At 43.2% G+C, this 25,378-nt stretch overlaps 1 protein-coding gene across 1 annotated transcript in view; it reads right to left on the bottom strand.

Moving 5' to 3' along the window:
• The window catches only part of LOC145343039 (fructose-1,6-bisphosphatase isozyme 2-like), a 45,874-nt gene extending 24,205 nt beyond the window's left edge, over positions 1 to 21,669 (bottom strand). The window contains exons 1-3 of the mRNA XM_080188804.1: positions 21,407 to 21,669; positions 9,851 to 10,013; positions 5,078 to 5,170 (exon numbers count right to left, since the gene is read on the bottom strand). Coding sequence (XP_080044930.1) covers positions 5,078 to 5,170; positions 9,851 to 10,013; positions 21,407 to 21,576 — 426 coding nt within the window. The 5' untranslated portion in view covers positions 21,577 to 21,669. The remainder of the gene's footprint in view (positions 1 to 5,077; positions 5,171 to 9,850; positions 10,014 to 21,406) is intronic.
• Positions 21,670 to 25,378: the final 3,709 nt, after the last annotated feature.

Here is a 25,378-nt window from a genome sequence, read left to right as displayed (position 1 = left end):
CTTCCAGGTATCAGTCCGCTAAATCATCTCTGAACTGCTTCCAATGCATGTACATCCTTACTTAAAAAATTAGGTGAACAATACTGCACACTGTACTCCAGAACCAATTACTTGTTATACCTTCACACTAACCTTCTGCAACTCATGCACCAAGGCACCCAGATCCCTCTGCACCTCAGAGTTCTGCAATATCTCATCATTTAGATATTATACTTCTCTCTTATTCTTCCTGCCAAAAGGGACAATTTTGTATTTTTCCGCATTATGCTCCATCTGCTAGATCTTTGTCCATTCATTTACCTATCCTTTTGTAGCCTTTTAATGTCCTCTTCACAAATTACTTTCCTACCTATCTTTGTGTTGGCACACGGTTAGCACTGCTGCCTCACAGGGCCAGGGACCCAGGTTTGATTCCTGGCTTGGATTACTGTCCGTGTGGAGTTTGCACGTTCTCCCCGTGTCTGCGTGGGTTTCGTCTGGGCGCTCAGGTTTCCGACCACAGTCCAAATATGTGCAAGTTAGGTGGATTGACCATGCTACATTGCCCCTTAGTGTCAGGGAGACTAGCTAGGGTAAATGCATGGGATTATAGGGATAGGGTCTCAGTGGGGTTGTGGTCGGCGCAGACTTGATGGGCTGAATGGCCTCCTTCTGCACTGTAGGATTCTATGATTGTGTCATCAGCGAATTTTGCAACAATTCCATCCATCCCTTCATTCAAGTAATTTATATTATAAACAGTTAAGGCCCCAGCACTGATCCCTGTGGCACACCACTCATTACATCCTGCCAACCTGAAAAAGACCCATTTATACCAACTCTCTGCTTCCCATTGGCCAGCCAATCATCTATTGAGCCAATATGGACTGCAGTGCTCAAGGAGGCAGCTCACCACCACATTCTCAAGGGCAATTCGAGATGGCCAATAAATGCTGCCTAATCAGTGAGGTCCACATCCATGAACGAATACATTAAAACAGCAACTTTGGGAAGAGGCCAGAGTTCAAGCTCTCAGTTGGATGGGGTATGACCCAAGGAGAATCTTGCTTAAGGCAAGACTAACACATGGAAAATAGTAAAGGGCAGGAATAAAATAAAAATCAAGCTAAAATAAAAATCCAGCATTGAACATAAGAACATAAGAACATAAGAAATAGGAGCAGGAGTAGGCCATCTAGCCCTTCGAGCCTGCCCCGCCATTCAATAAGATCATGGCTGATCTGTCGTGGCTCAGTTCCACTTTCCCGCCCTCTCCCCATAACCCTTAATCCCCTCTCTTATCAAAAACCCATCAACCCGCTTCTTAAAAATATTTAGCGAGGCAGCCTCCACCACTTCAACGGGCAGAGAATTCCAGAGATTCACCACCCTTTGAGTGAAGAAGTTCCTCCTCAACTCCGTTCTAAACCGCCTCCCCTTTATCTTGAGGCTGTGCCCCCTAGTCCTACTGTCTTTTTTGAGCGGGAAGAGTCTCTCCACCTCTATCCTATCCATCCCATTCATCATCTTATACGTCTCAATGAGATCTCCCCTCATTCTTCTAAACTCTAGCGAGTACAAGCCTAGTTTATTCAGCCTCTCCTCATAGCTCAACCCCCTCAACTCCGGTATCAGCCTAGTAAACCTCCTCTGCACTCCCTCCAGGGCCAAAATATCCTTGCACAGGTGCGGCGCCCAAAACTGCACACAGTACTCCAGCTGCGGCCTCACCAATGCCCTATACAGCTGCAGCAAGACCTCCCTACTTTTATATTCAATCCCCCTCGCTATGAAGGCCAGCATCCCATTCGCCTTCCTGACTACCTGCTGCACCTGCAAGCTGGGTTTTTGCGACTCATGCACAAGGACCCCGAGGTCCCTCTGCACCGTCGCCTGCTGCAGTTTTTCGCCACGTAAGTAATAGTCCTTCCTACCATTCTTCCTACCAAAGTGGACCACCTCACACTTGCCAACATTAAATTCCATTTGCCATTTCCTGGCCCATTCGCCCAGCCTATCTAGATCCTTCTGCAGACTCTCCACACCCTCCGCACAATTTGCCTTTCCCCCAATCTTGGTGTCATCAGCAAATTTCGACACCCTGCACTCGGTTCCCTCTTCCAGATCATCTATATAAATGGTAAATAGCTGAGGCCCCAGCACCGACCCCTGGGGCACCCCACTAGTCACCAACCGCGGCCTAGAGAAAGCATTGCCATGGCTAGCCAAACAATGGAATTCCATTATTCTCTCACTCAAAAGTTCACAGTTGTGTTTTCGCCTCATTTCAGTTATAGGCTAGATTGGTTTATTTTTAATTAATACAAGCACCATTAGTTTATTTCTCTGTTACCCATGGAAGTACCATAGTAGACGAGTAATGTGGGAACAAACTTGTTTTCCTTTTAGGTTTAGGATGTTATTGTCTGGAAAATATTTATCAATATGCAAAGCAGGTTTGAATGTCGTGATCTCCCTTCACACTGCACACTTATATACATGTGAAATGGAGGTCAATTTGTGTGGCAAGATACAGAAATTCTGAGCACTTAAATGAAGCAGGCATTATCACTGGATTAAGTAATCCAGAGACCTAAGCTAATGTGGGGACCCCAGTTCAAGTCCCACCATGGCAAATGGTGAAATCCGAATTCAATAAAAATTTGGAATTAAAAGTCCAATGATGACCAAGAAACTTAATGTTCTTTAGGGAAGAAAATCTGTTGTACTTACCTAGTCTGACCTACATGTGACTCCAGATGCACAGCAATGTGGTTGACTCTTAAATGTCCTGTGTTCATGGGTAGTAAATGCTGGCCGTGCCAATGATGCCCACATCTCATGAATGAATTAAAAAACAGCTGGCAGTAGAAGCCATTCCTAAAACTCACTGCTCTAAATGTCTTTGAAATGTCTATTAAAGTGTAAATATTACATATTGCAGGACAAGACTGTTCAGAGATACACGTGACACTAAGTAAAATGGTCACAGTGTCAAATACAAGTTATGAATCAAGTTTAGCTTCAGAAATTAAGTATGATCAAAATGTTTATATTCTGATTAGTTTATTAAATAAATAACGGGTTTTGGTTTTTATGTACAAGTTTGGAAACACCCAATCTTCTATAAACGAAACTATTCCTAATGAGTTCAGAACTCTAAGCTAACCTAGATCCAGCTCACTCAGAGATCCATAAGCACCATCTTCCACATGGAAGAAGAAAGGTTTAGTAAAAGCGAAATACTACAGACTCTGGAAATCTGAAATAAAAACAGTGCTGGAAAAATGCAGCCAGTCTCCCAACATTTGTTGAGAGACAAAAACAAAGTTATTGTTTTGTGCCCAATAGGATTATTCAGTTCTGAAGAAGTCATATGGACTTAAAATATTCATTCTGTTTTACTCTCCACAGCTGCTGCCAGACCTGCTAAGAAGACAGGTGTGATAGCTGGATAAACTGGGACTTTTCCCTCTACCGCATAGGAGGCTGAGGGGTGATCTTTTAGAGGTCTATAAAATAATGAGGAGCATAGATCAGCTAGATAGTCAATATCTTTTCCCAAAGGTAGGGGAGTATAAAACTAGAAGCCATAGGTTTAAGGTGAGAGGGGAGAAATATAAAAAGGTCCAGAGGGGCAATTTTTTGACAGAGAGCGATGAGTGCCTGGAATAAGCTGCCAGAGATAGAAGTAGAGGCGGATACAATTTTGACTTTTAAAAAGCATTTAGACAGTTATATGGGTAGAGGGATATGGGCCAAATGTGGGCAATTTGGACTATCTTAGGGTTTATAAAAAAGGCAGCATGGACAAATTGAGCTGAATGGCCTGTTTCCATGCTGTAAACCTCTATGACTATAACACCAAAAACTCACTGCTTTAGCAAACTGATTGTCATTATCAGCGATTCCTGTACATCAGCTGTGTTACCCTTCTCTGCAGCAGTCTGCTCCACACCTAACTGGATTAACATGGAGGGTTGACCTAAAAAAAAACTCACAAGAAATCAAAAATGAGACAAGTATATTGTGCCACAGCACATAACCTGGAAAGTTGGTCTTGCGTGAGCGCATGAGACTATGTTACTAAGCTTTTTCAAGGGCTCCCAGTCTGGTTGCCGCAGGTGCAGGTGTTCACTGAAAGAAGTCAGGATATCCTCAGAGGCAAAGAGAGGCTCCTGCAGTTAAAAGGGAGGTGTCCTGTGGGAACAGCATTCATCCATCGAGAAAGGCAGGAGTGGAATTCTGTCCCTTTTGAAGATGCTTCAGAAGTTGCAGCAAAAGGGGTCAAAGCTGAGGGGATCAAGGTCAGCCTCTGAAGTGATCGGATTGCAGTGACAGCACAATTTCCCAGGCTCGTGAGTGCAGAAGAGATTAAAGAGCTCTCAGGCCTTTGGAAGATTGCCAAAGCAAAACTTTAACAGAATGTGCCTGCCTCAAAGTTTATGGCCACAGGATGCTTGCCACAGTCAGATTGGCTCTCAAACTTGATTAGCTGAGGTCAGCTGCTGGGATGGTCAAGTTTAAAAAAAGTTTATTTTTGAATCGCTGCCAACTATACAGAGACCCATGATTGTTGAAATGGTGGCACTAACACATCAGTGCACAAAATAACTGAACTCCGCGCCCACAGTGGATCCTCCTGGCCTAATATGGATTAGCTGCACACCTGATAACACATTTATATTGGGAAAGAAGCAGGAAAGAAAGCAGGACACTGAGTAAGCTTTGCCTGACTAACATTTTTTTATTTTATAAAAAAGCAACAGTGCTTTTCTTAAATCTAATCTAATTTTGTTCATATACACAAGAGGGCTTTATTTATTAAGGAAGACAAAATTATGGGAAAAATAAAACTTTTGCAACAAATCTCTTAAATAATTTAATAAGGGTTGGAATTCTCTGACCTCGGCCACAGCTGGGATTCACTGGCCTGAGTGCCTATTCTGCGTTCTCACTGGCAATGGTAGTGGTGCGTACAAGACCAGAGAATTCTGGCCAATATCAATTATAATTAAATCAGCACAAACTTAAGCTGTTTCAGCTGAGTGCCACTAATGAATCAGATTTACTTTCTGAAACAAAGAGAAGCACTTACATTCCTGAAAATGCCAAAAATAGTTCCGATAGACACCAAGCAATCGATGTTAGAAGAACCATCCAATGGATCAAAACAAACTACATATTTACCCTGCAAAGAAATAAACATAAATTAAGTTGACTAATATCCATGTGTACATAAACTGCTTTTCAAAACTTATTCAAAAGCCTTCTTTTCAACCTTGCCTTTGAACTGGAGAGGTCCATTTTCCCTCTCCAGTTTAATGGTGTCTGTTGTTTAATTCTCCTAATGTTAAGCATTTTGCATGACATGTTAGCCTAAATAGAAATTGTGAATTATTGCTGTGTTTTAATGCTCTATTTTGCCTAAGACTCGAGACAGATGAAACTAATGACTAATTAAAACATCTTAAATAACCGTGAGGAATTTTCCTTCTTCATAGCAATGTCTGCATTGTATAAAATACATAATTATTGGGCCAGATTTTCCCTCTCACTGAGGCGTTTGTGGCTATTGAGGGTCACAACAGAATTAGAAGCTCTGGGAACCCAACTTACACTGGAAACCCCAAATTTCCTATTAGCCAAAAATGTCTCTGTGGGAGTGCACACTGATGGAATACAATGTTGGCAAGTGTGAGGTTATCCACTTTGGCAGGAATAATAAATAGTAGGAGGGATTATTATTTAAAGGGCGAAAAGCTGCAGCATACTACGGTGCATAGGGACCTGGGGGTACTTGTGCATGAGTCGCAAAAACCCAGCCTGCAGGTGCAGCAGGTGATCAGGAAGGCGAATGGGATGCTGGCCTTCATAGTGAGGGGGATAGAATATAAAAGCAGGGAGGTCTTGCTGCAACTGTATAGGGCATTGGTGAGGCCGTAGCTGGATACTGTGTGCAGTTTTGGTCGCCGCACTTGCGCAAGGATGTTTTGGCCTTGGAGGGAGTGCAGAGGAGGTTCACTAGGCTGATACTGGAGTTGAGGGGGTTGAGCTATGAGGAGAGGCTGAATAGACTGGGCTTGTACTCTTTAGAAGGATGAGGGGAGATCTCATTGAGACGTATAAGATGATGAAAGGGATGGATAGGGTAGAGGTTGAGAGGTTCTTCCCGCTCAGAAAGGACAGTAGGACTAGAGGGCACAGCCTCAAGGTAAGGGTGGGGCAGTTTAGAACGGAGTTGAGGAGGAACTTCTTCACTCAAACGGTGGTGAATCTCTGGAATTCTCTGCCCGTTGAAGTGGTGGAGGCTACCTCGCTAAATATATTTAAGACACAGGTAGATAGGTTTTTGGTAGGCAAGGGGATTAAGGGTTATGGGGAGAAAGTGGGAAAGTGGAACCGAGCCACTTCAGATCAGCCATGATCTTATTGAATGGCAGGGCAGGCTCGAAGGGCTAGATGGCCTACTCCTGCTCCTATTTCTTATGTTCTTATGGTCCCATCAAGATATAGCAGTGGATCAGTGTAGGATGTTTACCCAGAACTTACCTACTCTGATTTAATAGGCCTGATCTTCTGGTCTCTAGATGTACATACCCCTCCCCAATATGTGCTGAGAGAGCCTTGGAAGTCCCACCGCACTAAATTTGTGAGAATTGCCTGGGATGTTTGAACTTCTGATTATTCACCTGCTCTCCAAACCATTCCAAAAGAGTCTCTAATTCTTGAGTTAGAGTTGATTTCAATTTACTCCCCTGAGAACACATAAGTTTAATAGAAATCCTAGTCTAACTATACAACTGAACAACCATTCTCCTCAGACATGACTATCCCCAATGGCCACATAACCCCCAACTCCCTCTGACCATCCTGACCCGACCCCCACTTGACTTGCTCCCCCAAGACCAACTGACTACATACATCCCTGACTACCTAATGTAACCTGACCTCACTCCCTAACGTCCCCCACATCCAGGCTCCCCACCCCCACCTAACTTAAAAGAATTGGAGGAATGTGAATGAGTATTATGGAGAGACAGAGATGCAATGGTATTGTCGCTGGACTAGAATCCAGAGACCCAGAGTAAAGTTCTGGAGCCTTGGGTTCAAATACCAATAGGGCAAATGGTGAAATTTGAGTTCAATAAAAATCTGGATCAAAGATCTAATGATCACCATGAAGCCATTGCTGATTCTTGTAAAAACCCAACTAGTGTACGAATGTCCCCAGCATTCTGGCTCCTAAGTTCTGACACTAGCAGACCCGAGCACAGTGCCAGTGGCGAGTGGCAGTGGGGAGAATGAGAGGTGTGGGGGTGAGGCGGGGCCACTGGAGAGGGGGCTTTGGGGTAGAGGGCAGCAATGGGTGAGGTGACAGGAGTGGAATCGGTGGCATCAGAAATGGGGACAAGCTGGAATTAGGAATTAAATAAAAGTGATCTTTAAAAAAACTTGAGAAAACAGAACCAAAGGCAGATTTTCTGGGGTGTGACTTCAGTTCGTGACAACAACAAAGGTGTGGTTTTGCTTCAGCTGCACCTCACCTCCAGGCCTCTCTCCTCAGTGTGACAATGGATCCACATTGGCTTCTGTGGGAACTTCCTCAGGGGCAACACAACATGTCAGAAAGTAATTTGCAATGCATTGACTGATGTGAGCCACAGCTTCACCACTAACAGGCAGATCTAGGCCGTGGCTTATACAGTTACAATACCTTAACTGGGAGGCAGCCATTTTGAGGTAATGGAAATAAATTCTCTAGATTTTTAATGAACAAGTCCTCCAGAAAATTAATCAAGGCTTGACTATCCTGAGCATATTATAAAATTTGGGCTTTGTCATTGAGAATTAACAATGATAAATGTAAATATGTTGTGTAGTGGGGACACAGAAGCTAATTGGAGACACGCCCACTACCACCACACCCACCAGGAATCAAATATCAAGCTCATGCCACATTGGCAAGTGCACTTATCCACTGAAGAATTAGACATTCTTCCATTCAATTTAAATCTTTATTGTGGAATTCATTTCAAGGTGTTTTTAGTCAAACACTTATCTTTCTGCACATTTGGAGAAAATGGACAGATTAGTGACAGGCAGTATGGTATTGAACAGGGGAGGACATGTCTCACCAACTTGATTGAGTTCTTTGAAGAGGTAACAAAGATAATTGGTGAGGAAGGGCTGTGGAAAAAGTTTATATGGACTTTAGTAAGGTGTTTGACAAGATCCCACATGGCAGAATAGTACAAAAACTAAAATCACATGGGATTCAGGGTAGTCTGGTTAGATAGATACAGAACTGGCTTGGTCATAGAAGACAGTGAATAGTGGTGAAAGGATATTTTTCAAAATGAAGATCTGTAGCTAGTGATATTCTGCAAGGATCAGTGCTGGGACCTCTGTTGTTTGTAGTGAATATAAATGATCAAGAGGAACATGTGGGTGGTCTGATTAGTAAGTTTGAAGATGACACCAAGATTGGCCAATAGTGCCAAGGATTGTCAGAGGACACGACTGTATATAGATAGATTGAAGACTTTGGCATAGAAATGACAGATGGAGTTTAATCTGGACAAGTGCAAGGTGATGCATTTTGGAGGATCAAACTTAGGTGTGAATTATATTGTAAATGGCAGAACTCTTAGGAACATTAACATACAGAGGGATCTGGGCACACAGTTCCACAGTTCCCTAAAAGTGGCGACTCAAGTTGCCAAGGTCATTAAGAAGGCACATGGCATGCTTGCTTTCATTAGCCGGGACATTGAGTACGGGAGTTGGAAAATCATGGTGCAGCTATATGAAACCTTGGTTGGGCCTTATTTGGAGTATTGCATACAGTTCTAGTCACCACATTATCAGAAAGACATGGAAGCTTTGGAAAGAGTGCAAAGAAGGTTCATCAATATATTGCCTGATCTTGAGGGTATTGGCTATGAGGAGAGGTTGAATAAACTCGGATTGTTTTCACTGAAAAGACGGAGGCTGTGGGGGGACAATGATAGAGGTCTTCAAAATTATGAGAGGCATAGACAGGGTGGATAGTCAAAGGCTTTTTCCCAGGGTGGAAGTGTCAATTACAAGGGGACATAGGCTGAAGCTGAAAGGGGGAAAGTTTAAGGGAGATCATAGAATCATAGAAACTCTACAGTGCAGAAAGAGGCCATTTGGCCTATTGAGTCTGCACCAACCACAATCCCACCCAGGCTTTTGTGGGGGAAATTTTTCACACAAAGAGTGGTGGATGCCTGAAACGTGCCGCCAAAGGAGGTGGTGGAAGCAGGTACATTAACAACTTTAAGAAGCATCTGGATGGCTTCATGAATAGAGAGGAAATAGAGGAATACAGGCCGGATAGGTTTTTTTAAATTAGTTAGGGCATCATGATCACCTCAGGCTTGGAGGGCTGAAGGGCCTATTCCTGAGCTGCACTTTTCTTTGTTCTACTCCAACAGTATATTTGCTTAATTTGACTTCAACTCTTACTCATTTAGTTGTGACCAGTTATGCAAACTGCTGCATCTTGGATCATTTTAGAGAAAATACCTCAAAAGGTAGAGCTACACAAATAGAAGTTGTGTTTTAATAGAGTGTTATGGCCAAAGTATCAACCAAAATATCAAGCCAACATATCATTTAATAGATGTGTTTGTCCAGCAGTTCATGTCCCTAGACATTGTTGGGCTAAGTTTCCACCTTTGCATGACTGATGATGTAACTCAGCCACTAAAACTAACCCCGTAATTCATAATTTATGATTGTAAGTAATCATCTGTAATCATGGACATTGAGAGAACCAGCAGAGGCCCACACAGAATGCAATTATGGAGCCACTCATGGATCACATTCATTATACACTCACCCTTTTCTCAGGCTCGACAATGATAGCATCTTTATTCTCCTCTGTCACTAGCACGGAAGTACTATAGGATGATTTTAGCAGATTAATGACAAGGTCATTAGACAGGACATCCAATTTCTTGACTTCATCTCCAGTCACATTCACAGTTCCTGCAATTCCATACCTGAATAAGATAATATGTGATGAACATCTGAGCATTTAGTAAACAGCATCTATTTAAATAAAAGCAAGGTGGAGCGGGCGGAGAAAGGGTAGGGATGGTATTCCAAAGCTTGGCCCAAGGAACTGAAGGCATGGACAACAATGATGGAGCAATTATGATTGGGAGTGCAGAAGAGACCAAGTTTATGGATATCTTAGAGCTTTATCCGGCAGGAAGAGATTACAGTGATAGGGAGGGGCAAGGCTACTTGATTTTTCGCTACCAAAATTCAGTAATTTCATTGTGCATTGCTGCCACCTGCTGGATGGCTAAACAAATTTTCCCAGTGGCGCTTTTCCTGCTTCATGGATACACCATTTATCTTTTTATTGTCGTTCACTTCTTTAATTGCTGCTATCCATTTCATTTGGGTTTTGTTCTTTTTTCTTTTGTACTTGTTTTTAATGCTCTTATTGCTATAGGCTGCCTCTGTGTACCCACAAGAGAAAATGCTGGAAAATCTCAGCAGGCCTGGCAGCAGCTGTAAGGAGAGAAAAGAGCTGACATTTCAAGTGCATATGACCTGTTGTCAAAGTTGTGACAAATGTCATCTGGACTCGAAACTTCAGCTCTTTTCTCTCCTTACAAATGCTGCTAGACCTTCTGAGATTTTCCAGCATTTTCTCTTTTGGTTTCAGATTCCAGCTCCCGCAGTAAGTTTTTTTATCCTGTCTCTGTGTACGTGTGTTAACATGCACAAGACAGGTTGCAGAATCAGTGTTTGCATTCAGACTAAAGTCCCATAACTTCCTGGCTTCCCAGAGTCAGAATTGGGGTGTACGTCAAAGGGATGCTGAGAAATCCCTCCTGGAAGCTCTCAGGTAAGGGTTTACCCAGCAATCGTCCAGAAACATTAACTTCTGCTGGACAATTGACCGGCACTGGGAACCATTCAACAAAGTGGTTTAAATGAGTAACTTTGGATGGTTCTGCCAATGTTACACTAATAGTTACCCTGGAAGAGTTAGAATAAAAGAATTAACTTCAGCATTGTTGTTTTAAATACCTTGATCAAACCCTACACAGGACACACTCCCCCACCCTCCTAACTAAACACTCCAACCCCCTCAGTATTTCCCACCCTCTCACCCACATGGGATTCCCACTCCCTTAACCAGATGCTCCCTCTGACCCAACCAACCTGACCAGGCAGGCACTTCGGAATACAAATGCTGATAAGTCAGGGTAGAGATGCAATCTGCTGTTGATTGACATTCCGAGGAAGTTATGGCCCCAAGAGCAAATCAGGGGACATGATGGGATTTCCACCTGGCATCTTTCCGCCCAATGACACATGTTTCCCACCCCCCAGCCCCTTCTCTTGCAGTTACATTAAATTCCACGCAGTGAATTTGTTGAGGGCTCAAGGGAGAGGCTGCAAGACAAAAATAAGGTTAGATAGGAGAGATCAGTTGAGACAAATCCAACCTCAAGCTTAGATAGAAAATTATGTAGAAGGCTTTTGCATTTATTATCTAAGGAATGGATGGAAGGCACCTGGGCAAGCAGCCAGGGCAAAGTGTTTGTGTTGAAGAGAGATTAGCACATTTGTGGAACATACATGTGATAATTGCTTGTTATGGCATTTACACACAGTACAAAATATAGTCCACATGTGTGAGATAATAGCAGAACAAGGGCTACTATTCAGAAATTGAAGAGTGACCTAAACGTGTCTCTGCCACAAAATTAACACAATTAGCCATCCTCTAATCACCCAAATTAAAAGTAAAGTTGATTTATTAGTCACAAGTAAGGCTTACATTAAGGCTGCAATGAAGTTACTGTGAAATTCCCCTAGTCACCACACCACCTGTTCGGGTCAATGCACCTTACCAACACGTCTTTCAGACTGTGAGAGGAAACCAGAGGAAAGTCACGCAGACACGGGGAGAACGTGCAAACTTCACGTAGACAATGACCCAAACTGGAATCAAATCTAGGTCCCTGGCACTGTGAGACAGCAGTGCTAACCATTGTGCCACCATGCCTACTCAAAAAAATGGCAATATGATCTATTTACTTACCAAAAGCACATTAGAAACTGGTTCAGGTTTCTGATTACAATATTAAATTTGTAACGTATTTATAAACACCCTGCTAAAGCTTTTGTATATTAATTCTAATTGCATCCTTAAAAACCTAAAATAACACAATCTTTCTATTTCAAATTTATATTTAATCTTTGTCCAACTAAACTTTCTGAAATATGTTGATAATATTCAACATGTAAGGCAGCGTTAGTGGAAAGAAATAGGCAAATTAACATTTTGGGTTGATGACCTCACGTCAGAATTGTGTTCTGATCCAGTTAGGAACCTTTAACATTTAATTAAGAAGTCTGACAAATGACCAACAGAGTTCCACCACAAGATATCACCTTTTTAAACAGAAACCAGCTTTATTGTATATCAAAAAGAATTAAGAAAAGTAAGCACTATAGCTTATAAAGAGTTACTCTATAAACTTCTTTCCATTTCCCTCCAAAGTTTCTCTTATTTCACAAAACCTTGAAGATCCATTCACTTTTCCTGGGTTTGTCTCTGCCTTATGGAATTCATCCTGACTTCTCACCGTTCTAGCTAATCACCAAGGTACAAGATTTCTGAGGGGTCCTTCCATTAGTTCTCGGCTAAGCAGCCCTCCAATTACTTTGCCAACCTCGTGACCCGAGATTCCACAGCTCTAGCGATTCCTCTGCAGTGACTTAAAACATCAGGAAACATCGATTTCTAATGCCAGCTGTTGTGGTTTCAAACTGTAACCAAGCTGATTACCTCGAGGATTAAACTACTCAAAGGTGAACTGCTTCTAATTGAGAAGATTACTGTAGATTTATTTCTTTACCTTTCAGCTCAACAAATCTTCTTATTCCTCTTTCCAAGTTTGTCTTACACGGAATACCAACTCCCAATCTCAAAACTGCTTCATGAACTAGACTGAACATTTTACTGTATTTTGGATGTAAGCTTGGCTTTACCTCTCAACTTTTAAGGAGTTTTAAGACCCAAAGTTTCTAAGTTGTTATTCAGAAAAGAGCATGTCCTGCCTGCTGACAATGCTCTAACTGATTTCACCAAAATAAACTCAGAAGAATTTTTCTAAACTCTACCTGTCTACATAGCAATGTGACTCGCATGGCCTTCTCCCAGTAGAAATACAAATTAATTACTTTTTAATTCCATAGATTTCCTTATTCTGGGAACCACATGAATAACTTATCATTTACTGGATTCCTCACCCTCTCACCCACATGGGATTCCCACTCCCTTAACCAGATGCTCCCTCTGATCCAACCAACCTGACCAGGCAGGCATTTCAGAATATAAACACTGATAAGTCAGGGTGGAGATGCAATCTGCTGTTGATTGCCACTCAGAGAAAGTTATGGCCCCAAGAGCAAATCAGGGGCCAACATCATGGGCGACATATTACTAAAAATGGCAGTGTGTTGGTTCTGGCGAGAAAAACGGTGTGTTTCCCTCCAGAGAAGCATACTAATCTTCTCTCCAGATCTTACCACGGTCTACCACAAGAAACAGGTAGGTGTGTTTCACGCCATCATGTGTTGGGGGAGGGGGTGGTGCGATGCTGAACATGCCAGCAAAGCCTGGCTGCACTGAATTCGGGACGCCATGTTTAAAGGGCACTCTGATCAAACCGAACAATATCCTCTCCCCCCAACCCAACACATGACACTGAGGTCTGAAGGGCTACACCTCCACCACCCCCCAAACTGGAGCCAGTGCTACTGCCAAACCTACCTCCCCAGCTCTCCTGAACAGAGCTGACATTTCTGTCCCCCTCTGCAGCCAATAGTAGCATCCTTGAACATTGGACCCCCTTCCCAACCCACCTAGCAGTCAGTGTCAGCATCCTCCCATCCCTCAACCCCCCCTCCCAAACAGCCATCGCTGACATCCCCAGCTCCCATGTCTGTTCCCCCCACTACCACAAATAAATTAATCCCCCCATCTGGTACCCATTGGAGTCTGCCCCTGGCACTGTTCTGTGACAAAGGCTGGCACTGCCAGCTGGGTATTGTCAGCTGACACTGCCAGGTTGGCATGGTGCCAATCTAGCAGTGCCAACCTGTGCCAAGGGCAGTATCAGGGGACACTGTCTGGCCATGTCCCTCTCCCCCGGGGGCTATACTCACCTTTACACCCCTGAGGAAATCCCCACGACAGGTAGACGTCTGGGTGAACTTGTTGTAAACTGTGCCCACCAAAGGGTTTCACCAAATCTTGGGCCCTTGCGTCAATCCCTGGATGGTGAGCATGGGCTCAAGATTGCGCTCCCCCGCCCCCCCCCACCACCGCCCCCCATGTCTCTAGTTCTTTAGCTAAGTAAAAGTGCCTGTCGTTTAATACTGTTATCCTTTTACTCTGACTTCATCAAGTGAACACAAGCTACTTTTTGAACTGTATCAACTTAAATCTGTGTGGTTGCCAGCCTCTAGATATTTACCAGGTTTATTTCCCCACTGAACATTTTTCTGTGGCAGTGAAAGAGACTCACGGATGGTATGTTGCCTCCCAAGTGCCAGGGTCCGTGATGTCTCAGAGCGTGTTTTCAGGATTCTTAAGGGGGAGGGGAGACAGTCACAAGCTGTGGTACACATTGGTACCAACAATATAGGTAGGAGAAGGGACGGGGATTTAAAATAGGAATTTAGGGAGCTAGGGTGAAAGCTGAGAGCCAGGACAAAGCGTATTGTCATCTCTGGCTTGTTACTGGTACTAGTGAGTTGAGGAACAGGGAGAGAGTGCAGATAGACACATGGCTGCAGTTACATGGATAATTGGAGCACATTCTGGGGAAGGTGGGACCTATACAAACAGGACGGTTTGCACCTGAACCAGAGGGGCACCAATATCCTGGGAGGGAAATATGCTATGGCTCTTTGGGAGGATTTAAACTAATTTGTCAGGGGGAAAACGAACTGTAGTCCAGAAGCCAGTGTTGTGTGTACTGAGGTACTGAGGAGAGTATCAAAGTTGCAGGAGTGTATCAGCAGACAGGAAAGTGGGTTGAAGTGTGTCGACTTCAGTGCAAGATGCATCCGGAGTAAAGTAGGTGAACTTGGGGCATGGATTGATGGATTGGTACTTGGGATTACAATGTTGTGGCCATTATGGAGACATGGTTAGAAAAGGGACAGGAATAGTTGTTGGAAATTCCGGGGTATAGATGTCTCAGTAAGAGTAGGGAAGGTAAAATAGTTCGGATGGGGCAGTTTTTGTACAGTGTGTGCAGAAGGGTTTCCTGACAAATATGTGGATAAGCCAACAAGAGGGAGAGCCACATTGAACTTGGTACTGGGTAATGAACTGGACCAAGTACTAGATTTGTTTGTGAGAGAGCACTTTGGAGATTGTGACCACAATTCAGTATCTTTCATTACTGCGATGGAGAGGGATAGGGTCACACGGGAGGGCAAGGTTTATAATTGGGGGAAGAGTAATAATGATATGATTAGGCAAGAATTAGGGAGCATAAGGTGGGAACAGAAACTATCAGGGAAAGGCACAAATGAAAAGGGGATCTAATAGAGGTATATAAGATTATGAAGGGTATAAATAGAGTAAACAGAGGTAAGCTATTTCCTACGTTAGAGACACGCAGTACAAGGGGCCACGGGCTTAAGGTGAGGACGGAGAGGTATAACACAGATATTAGAGGGAGGTTTTTCACAGAGGGTAGTGGGGGTATGGAATGCTCTGCCAAGTAAGGTGGTGGAGGCAGGCACGCTGGAGTTGTTTAAGAGTAACTTAGACAGGCACATGAGTGGGTTGGAGATGGGAGGATATAGGACATTGTTTTAAATGAGGTTCATTAGCATTGGGACGTCCCTGGTAATGTAAAAGGATGTGGTATGATAATAAAGTTTTTCTCTTTTAATTCACAGGTTTTAAGCCGGTCCGCCTTGTTGTCCAACGAGGGGCATACACGCGATGGGTCGTACTTGGGCTGCTCTTGAATGATCGAGAGTAGCCTAGTGTTTCATGTCGTTAGTGTGTGCTTAAACTGGACCAGATGCTGGGCAACACGACAGCTCAGTGACTATCACTGTTTGCTGTGCAGACACATGGATTCGGGCCGGTGTCTGTGGGAGTTTGCGCATTCTCCCCGTTCTTGCGTGGGTTTTCTCCAGTTTCCTCCCACACCCCAAAGATGTGCTATTAGGCTGATTGGAGGTAATAAATTGTCCCTAAATTAGTTTCCCTCAATGTGGAATGCCATAAACAATAGATAAGGGTCATGGGTGGAGGGGGGGACTGGGAATGTTAAAATGGTGGCACGGGCTCGTTGGGCCGAAGGGCCTGTTTCCCGGGCTGTTTTAGTTCTTTGTTCTAGGAACAAATACTGCGTGTCCTTGATAGGTATATCCCTGTCAGGCTGAGAGGAAATGGCTGAGTGAAGGAACCATGGTTCACAAAGGAGATTGAATGTCTTGTCAAGAGGAAAAAGGAAGCATATGTAAGGCTGAGAAAACAAGGTTCAGCTGGGTCGCTTGAAGGTTACAAGGTAGCAAGGAATGAGCTAAAAAAAAGGCTTAGGAGAGCTAGGAGGGGGCATGAGAAGTCCTTAGATGGTCAGATAAAGGAAAACCCCAAGGCTTTTTTCTCTTATGTGAGAAATAAAAGAGTGACCACGGTGAGGTTAGGGCCGGTCAAGGATAGTAGTGGGAACTTACGCGTGGAGTCAGAAGAGATAGGAGAGGCGATGAATGATTACTTTTCTTCAGTGTTTAACAAGGAGAGGGGCCATGTTTTTGAGGATGAGAGTGTGATACGGGCTGATAGGCTGGAAGAGATAGATGTTCTGTGGGAAGATGTATTAGCAATTTTAAAAACCCGAGGGTCGTTAAGTCCCCTGGGCCAGATGGGATATATCCTAGGATTCTTTGGGAGGCAAGAGATGAGATTGCAGAGCCTTTGGCTCTGATCTTTGGGTCCTCACTGTCCATGGGGATAGTCATGATGTGGGTATGCCGGCGTTGGACTGGCGTAAACACAGTAAAACCTGGTGTTGTCAGACTTTTTACATGGGGATAGTGCCAGAGGACTGGAGAGTGCTGAATGTTTTTCCTCTGTTCAAGAAAGGAAATAGGAATGACCCTGGTAATTATAGGCCAGTTAATCTTACTTTGGTGGTTGGAAAAGGTCCTGAGGGATAGGATTTATCACCATTTGGAAAGATGCAGCTTAATGCAAGATAGTCAGCACAGATTTGTGAAGGGTAAGTTTTGCCTCACAAATTTGATTGAATACTTTGAGGAGATAACTAAGTGTGCAGATGAAGGTAGAGCAGTTGATGTTGTATACATGGATTTTAGTAAGGCGTTTGCTAAAGGTCCCCATGGTAGCTCATGATGAAAGTAAGGAGATGTGGGATAGAGGGAAATTTGGCTGATTGGATAAGTAACTAGCTATCTCATAGAAGACAGAGGGTGTGGTAGATAGAAAATTTTCAGATTGGAGGCCGGTTACCAGCAGTGTACTACAGAGATCAGTGCTGGGTCCTCTGCTATTTGTGATTTTTATCAATGACTTGGAGGAGAGGGCTGAAGGGAGGGTTAGTAAATTTGCTGATTACTCCAAGATTGGTGGAGTAGTAGGTGAGGTGGAGGGCTGTTGTAGGTTGCAAAGAGACATTGATAGGATGCAGAGCTGGGCCGAAAAGTGGCAGATGGAATTTAACCCTGATAAGTGCAAGAAAATTCATTTTGGTAGGACAAACTTGAATGCGGATTACAGGGTCAATGGCAGGGTTCTGAGGAATGTGGAGGATCAGAGAGGTATTGGGGTTCATATCCACAGATCTCTGAAGGTTGCCACTCACGTGGATAGAGCCATGAAGAAGGCCTATAGTGTGTTCGTGTTTATTAACAGGGAGTTTGAGTTTAAGCGCCTTGGATTATGCTGCAACTGTACAGGACCTTGGTGAGACCACATTTGGAATATTGCGTACAGTTCTGGTCACCTGACTATAAGAAGGATGTAGAAGCATTGGAGAGAGTGCAGAGGAGATTTACCAGGATGCTGCCTGGTTTGGAGGGTCAGTCTTATAAGGAAAGATTGAGGGAGCTGGGGCTTTTCTCTTTAGAGCAGAGGAGGATGAGAGGTGATTCAATAGTTTATAAGATGAGAGGGAGATAGTTAAAGTGGACGTTCAGAGACTATTTCCTTGGGTGAATGTAACTTACAAGGGGGCATAACTATAAGGCTCATGGTGGGAGATATAGGAGGGATGTCCAAGGTAGGTTCTTTACTCAGAGAGTGGTTGGGGTATGGAATGGACTGCGTGCTGTGATAGTGGAGTCAGACACTTTAGGAACTTTCAAATGGTTATTGGATAGGCACATGGAGCACACCAGAATGATAGGGAGTGGGATAGCTTGATCTTGGTTTCGGAAAAAGCTTGGCACAATGTAAGAACATAAGAAATAGGAGCAGGAGTAGGCCATCTAGCCCTTCGAGACTGCCCCGCCACTCAACAAGGTCATGGCTGATCTGTCATGGCTCAGTTCCACATTCCCGCCCTCTCCCCATAACCCTTAATCCCCTCGCTTATCAAAAACCCATCAACACGCGTCTTAAAAATATTTAGCGAGGTAGCCTCCACCACTTCAACGGGCAGAGAATTCCAGAGATTCACCACCCTTTGAATGAAGAAGTTCCTCCTCAACTCCATTCTAAACCACCCCCCCTTTATCTTGAGGCTGTGCCCCCTACTGAATGGGAAGAGTCTCTCCACCTCTATCCTATCCATCCCATTCATCATCTTATATGTCTCAATGAGATCTCCCCTCATTCTTCTAAACTCTAACGAGTACAACCCTAGTTTATTCAGCCTCTCCTCATAGCTCAACCCCCTCAACTCCGGCATCAGCCTAGTAAACTCCTCTGCACTCCCTCCAAGGCCAAAATATTCTTGCGTAAGTGTGGCGACCAAAACTGCACACAGTACTCCAGCTGCGGCCTCACCAGTGCCCTATACAGCTGCAGCAAGACCTCCCTACTTTTATATTCAATCCCCATCACTATGAAGGCCAGCATCCCATTTGCCTTCCTGACCACCTGCTGCACCTGCAGGCTGGGTTTTTGCGACTCATGCACAAGGACCCCGAGGTCCCTCTGCACCGTCGCCTGCTGCAGTTTTTCGCCTCGTAATAGTCCTTCCTACCATTATTCCTACCAAAGTGGACCACCTCGCACTTGCCAACATTAAATTCCATTTGTCAGTTCCTGGCCCATTCGCCCAGCCTATCTAGATCCTTCTGCAGACTCTCCACACCCTCCGCGCAATTTGCCGTTCCACCAATCTTGGTGTCATCAGCAAATTTCGACACCATACACTCGGTTCCCTCCTCCAGATCATCTATATAAATGGTAAATAGCTGAGGCCCCAGCACCGACCCCTGGGGCACTCCACTAGTCACCAACCGCCAATCCGAATAGCACCCATTAACCCCCACTCTCTGCCTCCTATTAGACAGCCAATCCTCTATCCACGCTAACACCCTACCCCCAACTCCATGTCCCCTTACCTTCATCGAGGGCTGAAGGGCATGTACTGTGATGTGCTGTTCTGAACATATATTTAAAATTCAATTTCTAAAACTAAAAAACTATACCTTTAAAACAGCATTTCCCAAATTGTGTTCCACAGAAACCTTGGGTTCCACAGGAGACATCTCAAGCTTCTACAGTAGGTCTGTCTAGCTGACTTTCTAGCTTGTCCAATCGGACAAGGTTTTCACACTGTGTCAGCTAATGATAAGTGCATTAGTTGGCCTATCAGCAGCAAATGCAATGTGAGCCCGGCCTCTGATTGGACACGCTGGAAATGGCAGTAAAAATCAGTATTCAAAGTCCCAGGCAATGGGGTGAGAGTGAACGCGACCAGGTGGCAGGATGGATAGCAAGTGAAGTAGGCAGTAGCTATGGAGTCAGAAGGGGAAGTGGTCATGGAGAATGGGATGGGTAGTGGGCATGGTGGGTGGCAAGGTCAGTGGGCATGGAGGACAAGAGGGAAAGCAATTTGTGAGCAAAAGAAGCACCATCACTCCTCCCATTAAAAATGACAAAGGTTAGACTTAAGTATTTTATTGAATAAGAGGACTTTGAATTATAATAAATATAAAAGAAACAGAAAAGACTTTTACAAATTTAATTTTGTACCAAAACGCAAAACAATCCATTTTTTAATGGTTTCTCAGGGGCTTTGTCAATATTCTTGGGAAGTTAAAGTGTCCCATGGCTGGAAACATTTGGGAAGCTCTGAAGTATATGGACCATGACATTAGGCATATGTAGCAATGGTAAAAGTGGGTCGGAAAAAGTGGGGTGGGTCGGAAAAAGAACCAAAAGTGAAGGCCAGTAAAATGCAAAGAAGAGTTGATTATAAGGAATGATAAAGAAACAAAAAGGTAAATGCAAAATACTGCAGATGCTGAAATCTGAAATAAAAACAGAAAATGCTGAAAAATCTCAGCAGGTCCGACAACATCTGTTGAGAAAGCATAGAGTCAGTCCTGATTCAAAACATTGGCTCTATTCTCTCTTCACAGATGCTGTCAGACCTGCTGAGATTTTCCAGCATTTTCTGTTTTTGTTGAAGACACAAAAGTTGTGTGCAGAGGAGGTGTGAATGGAAGAATAAACAGCTGCCATTAACAAGCAATAACAGGAAGAAACAAGGGCTGCAAAGTGACTAACTGAAAGATAGACTAGTGATGTGACTCATTTTTCTTTATTGTTTTTGAGAAATAATTGGAAGATAGGTTTTATAGTTCACTGGGTTGCACATTTAGATATTGCAATATCTAATCAATTAACCTCCACAATATTCTGGGAAGCAAGGGGATCTTATTTGTTCGGCTCCTGTTGATAGTAGGAGGGTGGGTTAGATTATATCCAACTAACAAGCCCATGTTCAAAGTTTCTACTTTTAAACTACAGCAGTCAGTAGAAACACACATAATATCAACGCACCCACTAAATTTTTTTGTCATCCCAAGTAATTTCTTTAAGTATGCATTCCCTTTAAAACTTTCTGCAGGGATGGACAAGCATGGCAACATAAAGGGGTCTTCATGGAAAATTTCAGCTTGATGCATAGCCACACAGCATGTTACCTGGTGGAGATTTATAGTGAAGGATTTCAACTCTTAAAATTTCAATGAGAATTTCAACTAAACTCGTGTTGTGAATATTAAAGAAATGCTAGAAAAACCTGTTAAAATAATTCTGATCTAAAGCAAATCTTGCATAAAACAAATTGCATGCAATTGCCAACGTTGCGACACACTACATCTGTGAAGCTAATAAGTATCTTGGACTCACAAATGGGCAAGGCCTGCTTTTCTCACAGCGCAGGAGATGGCCTTGATTGCTGTTAACAGAGAATTTAGCAGCTGCGTGAATTCTCCTGTCCCTTTTGCTTTTCTTCCTTGTTCCATAACAAATCGGGTCATTGTTTGGACATCAGTATCGAAAGGTGTTTGATCCGACATTGTGGCTGAATTTCCTGCTCTTTCACAGTGGAGTTAGTGAAGTTGTGAGTGGATGCAGCGTGACTGAACTGGCTATTTAAAGTACAGGTCGGAGAGCCAAATAAATTGAACAGCTGCATGGACTATGTGATTGAAGCCTATGAGGGCAGAGCATGCATGCTATTTAAGCAGACGTGACTCCTATAATAGCTCCATGGGCTCGTAAAAGGGCAAAGTTTTGGACGTTTTGTCAAATTAGACTTTGATTCAGGACCTTTGATGGAAATTCATTTGTCACTGCCTATCACTCACAAAAATCATACTGCATCATGGTACAGAAGGGGTTAATGTGAGCTTACTTGTATGTCAGTTGTTTTGAGCTTAAAAACTAAAGGTGCATATAGATATAATTGTCTAGATGTAGAACTCTTAACAGACTACAGAACTTAGTAACGTTACGCTCTTTCGAAAGGTCGTGGGTGCAATACAAAACTATGGCATATAAAAGGAATTTCTCCTGTATGAAAATGCCAGAGTTCTTCGATGACAGACTGTAATTAAATCTGGGGATAGCATTTAGGTAAGTGATATGTGCCATCTGCAAGGAAACATTACAAGGATCAACTAAAGGATAATGCAAAGGGAAACCTGAAATTATTTGATCTTGTGTTTCTTCTTTCAATACAGCAATGGAGAAAATCTCAGTGAGTGTCACTTAAGCATAGCCCTTTATGGTGCCAACCTGGTAGTGCTAACCTGTGCGAGGGGGCAGTGCCAGGGGGTATTGCCTGGTCATGTCCCTCTCCCCCAAGGGGTATATTCTTCTTTACACCCTGGGGGGAATCCCCACATCAGGTTAACGTCCAGCTGAACCCATTGATAGGGTTTGAAAATATGGCAGGGGTGCAATATCTGGTGGAGGCGTCTTTAATCAAATGTAAATATATTAAAATATAAATTGGGTTGTGCAATGAGATTTGCAATTTCTGGGTTTTGCCAGAACTTTTGCCCCTGCTTGCATTCTCGCAATTGGCAAACATGGGCTCAAGATCACCCCCAGAATCTTTTCCATCCTCTTCACCTTCTGAAGTAATGCATTCCTGCCAGGACAATTCTACACAAGCAGGAGCTCCTGGTGGTTGAAGCCTGGCACTTTCTTCGCTTGTAGCACTCCAATCAAATTTCAGATGCAATTACCCACAAGCAATGAATGACTCATTGACTTGAATCTTCTGTATTTGGTAATGTTTTAAGAGCTGGGATTATTTCCGGGTCCAGGTCCCGTTTGATGCAGCAACGCTGGTTTAATCTTAAATTCACCACCCAATTTTTTGTTTACTTTATTCCAATCGAGTCAAGTCAAATTAAAGCCGATTCAGAGTCCCAACAAGTTGGGACATTCCCAATCCAAGCTGACAAGACAGGGCTGTCAGCACCTGTTTCGGGCTTGATCTACATGATCCAAGCTGATTGGAGTAGGTATAGCACCTCCTCCAAGGCTTGATCTCATTTGCATCTTAGCCAAAAGGCCAAGATGCCGCTTTAAAAAACTGCTTTAAGTGAAGCTAAATTGTAACCTAATGACTTCAGCCAAGCACAGCATGTCGATACTACACTTGATCTGGAATCCATCAATTCTCAGCCTTTTGGCTGATCTTAGCCAAAAGGCTGAGAATTGATGGATTCCAGATGCATGGGTTAACACACACACACAGACCATTGTTTGTGTAGCTAGCAGCCTTCACTATCTCTCCAATGTGAGCATTGCTAAGGCCTAAGCAACAGTCAATAGAGATGCCACCTTTATCAGAGGAGCAGCTATCACAACACCAGCTCTCAAAATGTTGGAAACATCAGTTTCAAGGAAATCCTGGTGCAATGCCAAGCTCTGACTCAGGAAGATATCATCCTTGCCATTTTCTTTGCAAATGCACATTTAAAATCCCTCAAATCAATTATAGCCCTAACCTCCTATTGTGCAGCTGCCTCTTGTAAATTTCTGGCTGCTAACACAGCTAGGAGCCCATGTGACACTCAGAAGATTGCATTGCTTTGGTTAAATTGGTGCAGATTTGTTCATTATATAGATTAATTGGATTCCCACTGTTAAAAAATAGAAATTGGTTAAGTAATTTTTATTTGTATTAAAAATAAGGTACAAGTTCAAGTAAGTTGAATTTGTTTTTTGTATTTGTACACTAAAGGATTCAAATATGAATTTAGCTTCATGTTAAAATCACATGCCTACAAGTCTATAGGTTTAGTTTCACTTTAAACTGGTAGTTTAAAGGTTTTATAACTTAAAAGCAGATTACCAGGGAAAATAAAAACAAACCTGCTTAGCGAACAGATGCTCACACTAAAAGCAGAAGGACTTGAATTTTCAATTGGAACGAGGCAACCCAGAGAAAGGAAACCTTCCACAGGGTCTGCCAAATTAGGCAGGACAATTCAGAGACATGGAGCAAGTCCCTGGAACTAAAGGGGAAAGTCTCAGGAAGACTGAAGTCAAGAGGACAAAGAACCAGAACTGAACAAGTTATTGTTCACTGAAGTTAAAAGGGGCAGAGCTAGGCTCCCATTTGAAGACAGGACAAGGTGAAGACTAAGAAACATTGGTTAGCGAGAAGCCAGACACCCAGGGTAATCCTAAGGTTAGTGGCATCTTAATACAGCCTGTAAATCAGTGGTGTTCTGTTGGCATGGCTGGATGTTGGACAAACTGAATACACATGACAATCCAGGGCTGAGGAATGCTGAATGGGGTGGTAGGCCCTTGGTGAGGCATCCGACAGGAAGCATTGTGTGGGAGAAAATTCTCACGTGTGTTCTTCGAGAGTGGAGTTGGAAACCCCTGTGAAAGACAGTGAGACAAGCAAATGGGCGTATTGATGAAAAATCCACAGTTGTATTAGATGATGTCTGCCACATGGTTTCAGAATGCCGTGTGTCTGACCATAATTTGCCTATTGATTTACATAGACCATGTCCCTGCTGAGAGCATTAGACAATAGGATATTTCTTGTAACTTCTGCTATCTTTACATATATCTGTAAAGATATAGCTGGGTTGAAGAAGTAGTCTTTCAAAGTTTATCTATTAGTGTCACAAGTAGACTTAACATTAACACTAATGAAATTACTGCAAAAATCTCCTCGTTGCCACACTCTTGTGCCTATTCAGGTACACTGGAGGGAGAATTCAGCATGGTCAACGCACCCAACCAGCACATCTTTCGGACTTGTGGGAGGAAACCGGAGCACCTGGAGGAAACGCATGCAGACTCGGGGAAAACATGTAAAGCCCACATAGATAGTGACCCAAGTCGGGAATCGAACCCAGGTCCCTGGTGCTGTGAGACAGCAGTGCTAACCACTGTGCCACCATCTTGTTTAATAAATGTTTTGTTCTGTTAAAAATTCATTGGCAGTCCCGCTACTCTGTTCATCCATGTCTTTAAACAAAGAATAAAAATTAGGATCTATTAAGCCGGATTCCACACTGGGATCAGATTTATCCACTTGTGAAACCATCGCTAACGAATGAGTTGCCATCACTACTGCAAAACCTGGGAAAAAGGGCAAAGATAGTGGGGAAATGTTGGGCAATTTTTCTGATTTACTTGTCATTTCCAAAGCCAGCTCTACTGGCTAGAAAAACTCTGTCCATGGTTTGCATCTCATAAATGTTATCATGCATTCTTCTACTGAAGTATCACTGCAACTAAATCCTGTTACTGTTAATTATTTTAAAAATAACTTGTAAGCTTAAATACACATATTTTCACTTAATCTACATGAACAAAGTCACAAAGGAAAAGATA

The sequence above is a fragment of the Carcharhinus amblyrhynchos genome, chromosome 5 (assembly GCF_965287045.1).
Source record: "Carcharhinus amblyrhynchos chromosome 5, sCarAmb.v2.hapA, whole genome shotgun sequence".
Taxonomy (NCBI): domain Eukaryota; kingdom Metazoa; phylum Chordata; class Chondrichthyes; order Carcharhiniformes; family Carcharhinidae; genus Carcharhinus; species Carcharhinus amblyrhynchos.
Note: the sequence above shows the minus strand (reverse complement) of the source record. Positions and strands in the feature narration are given on the sequence as shown.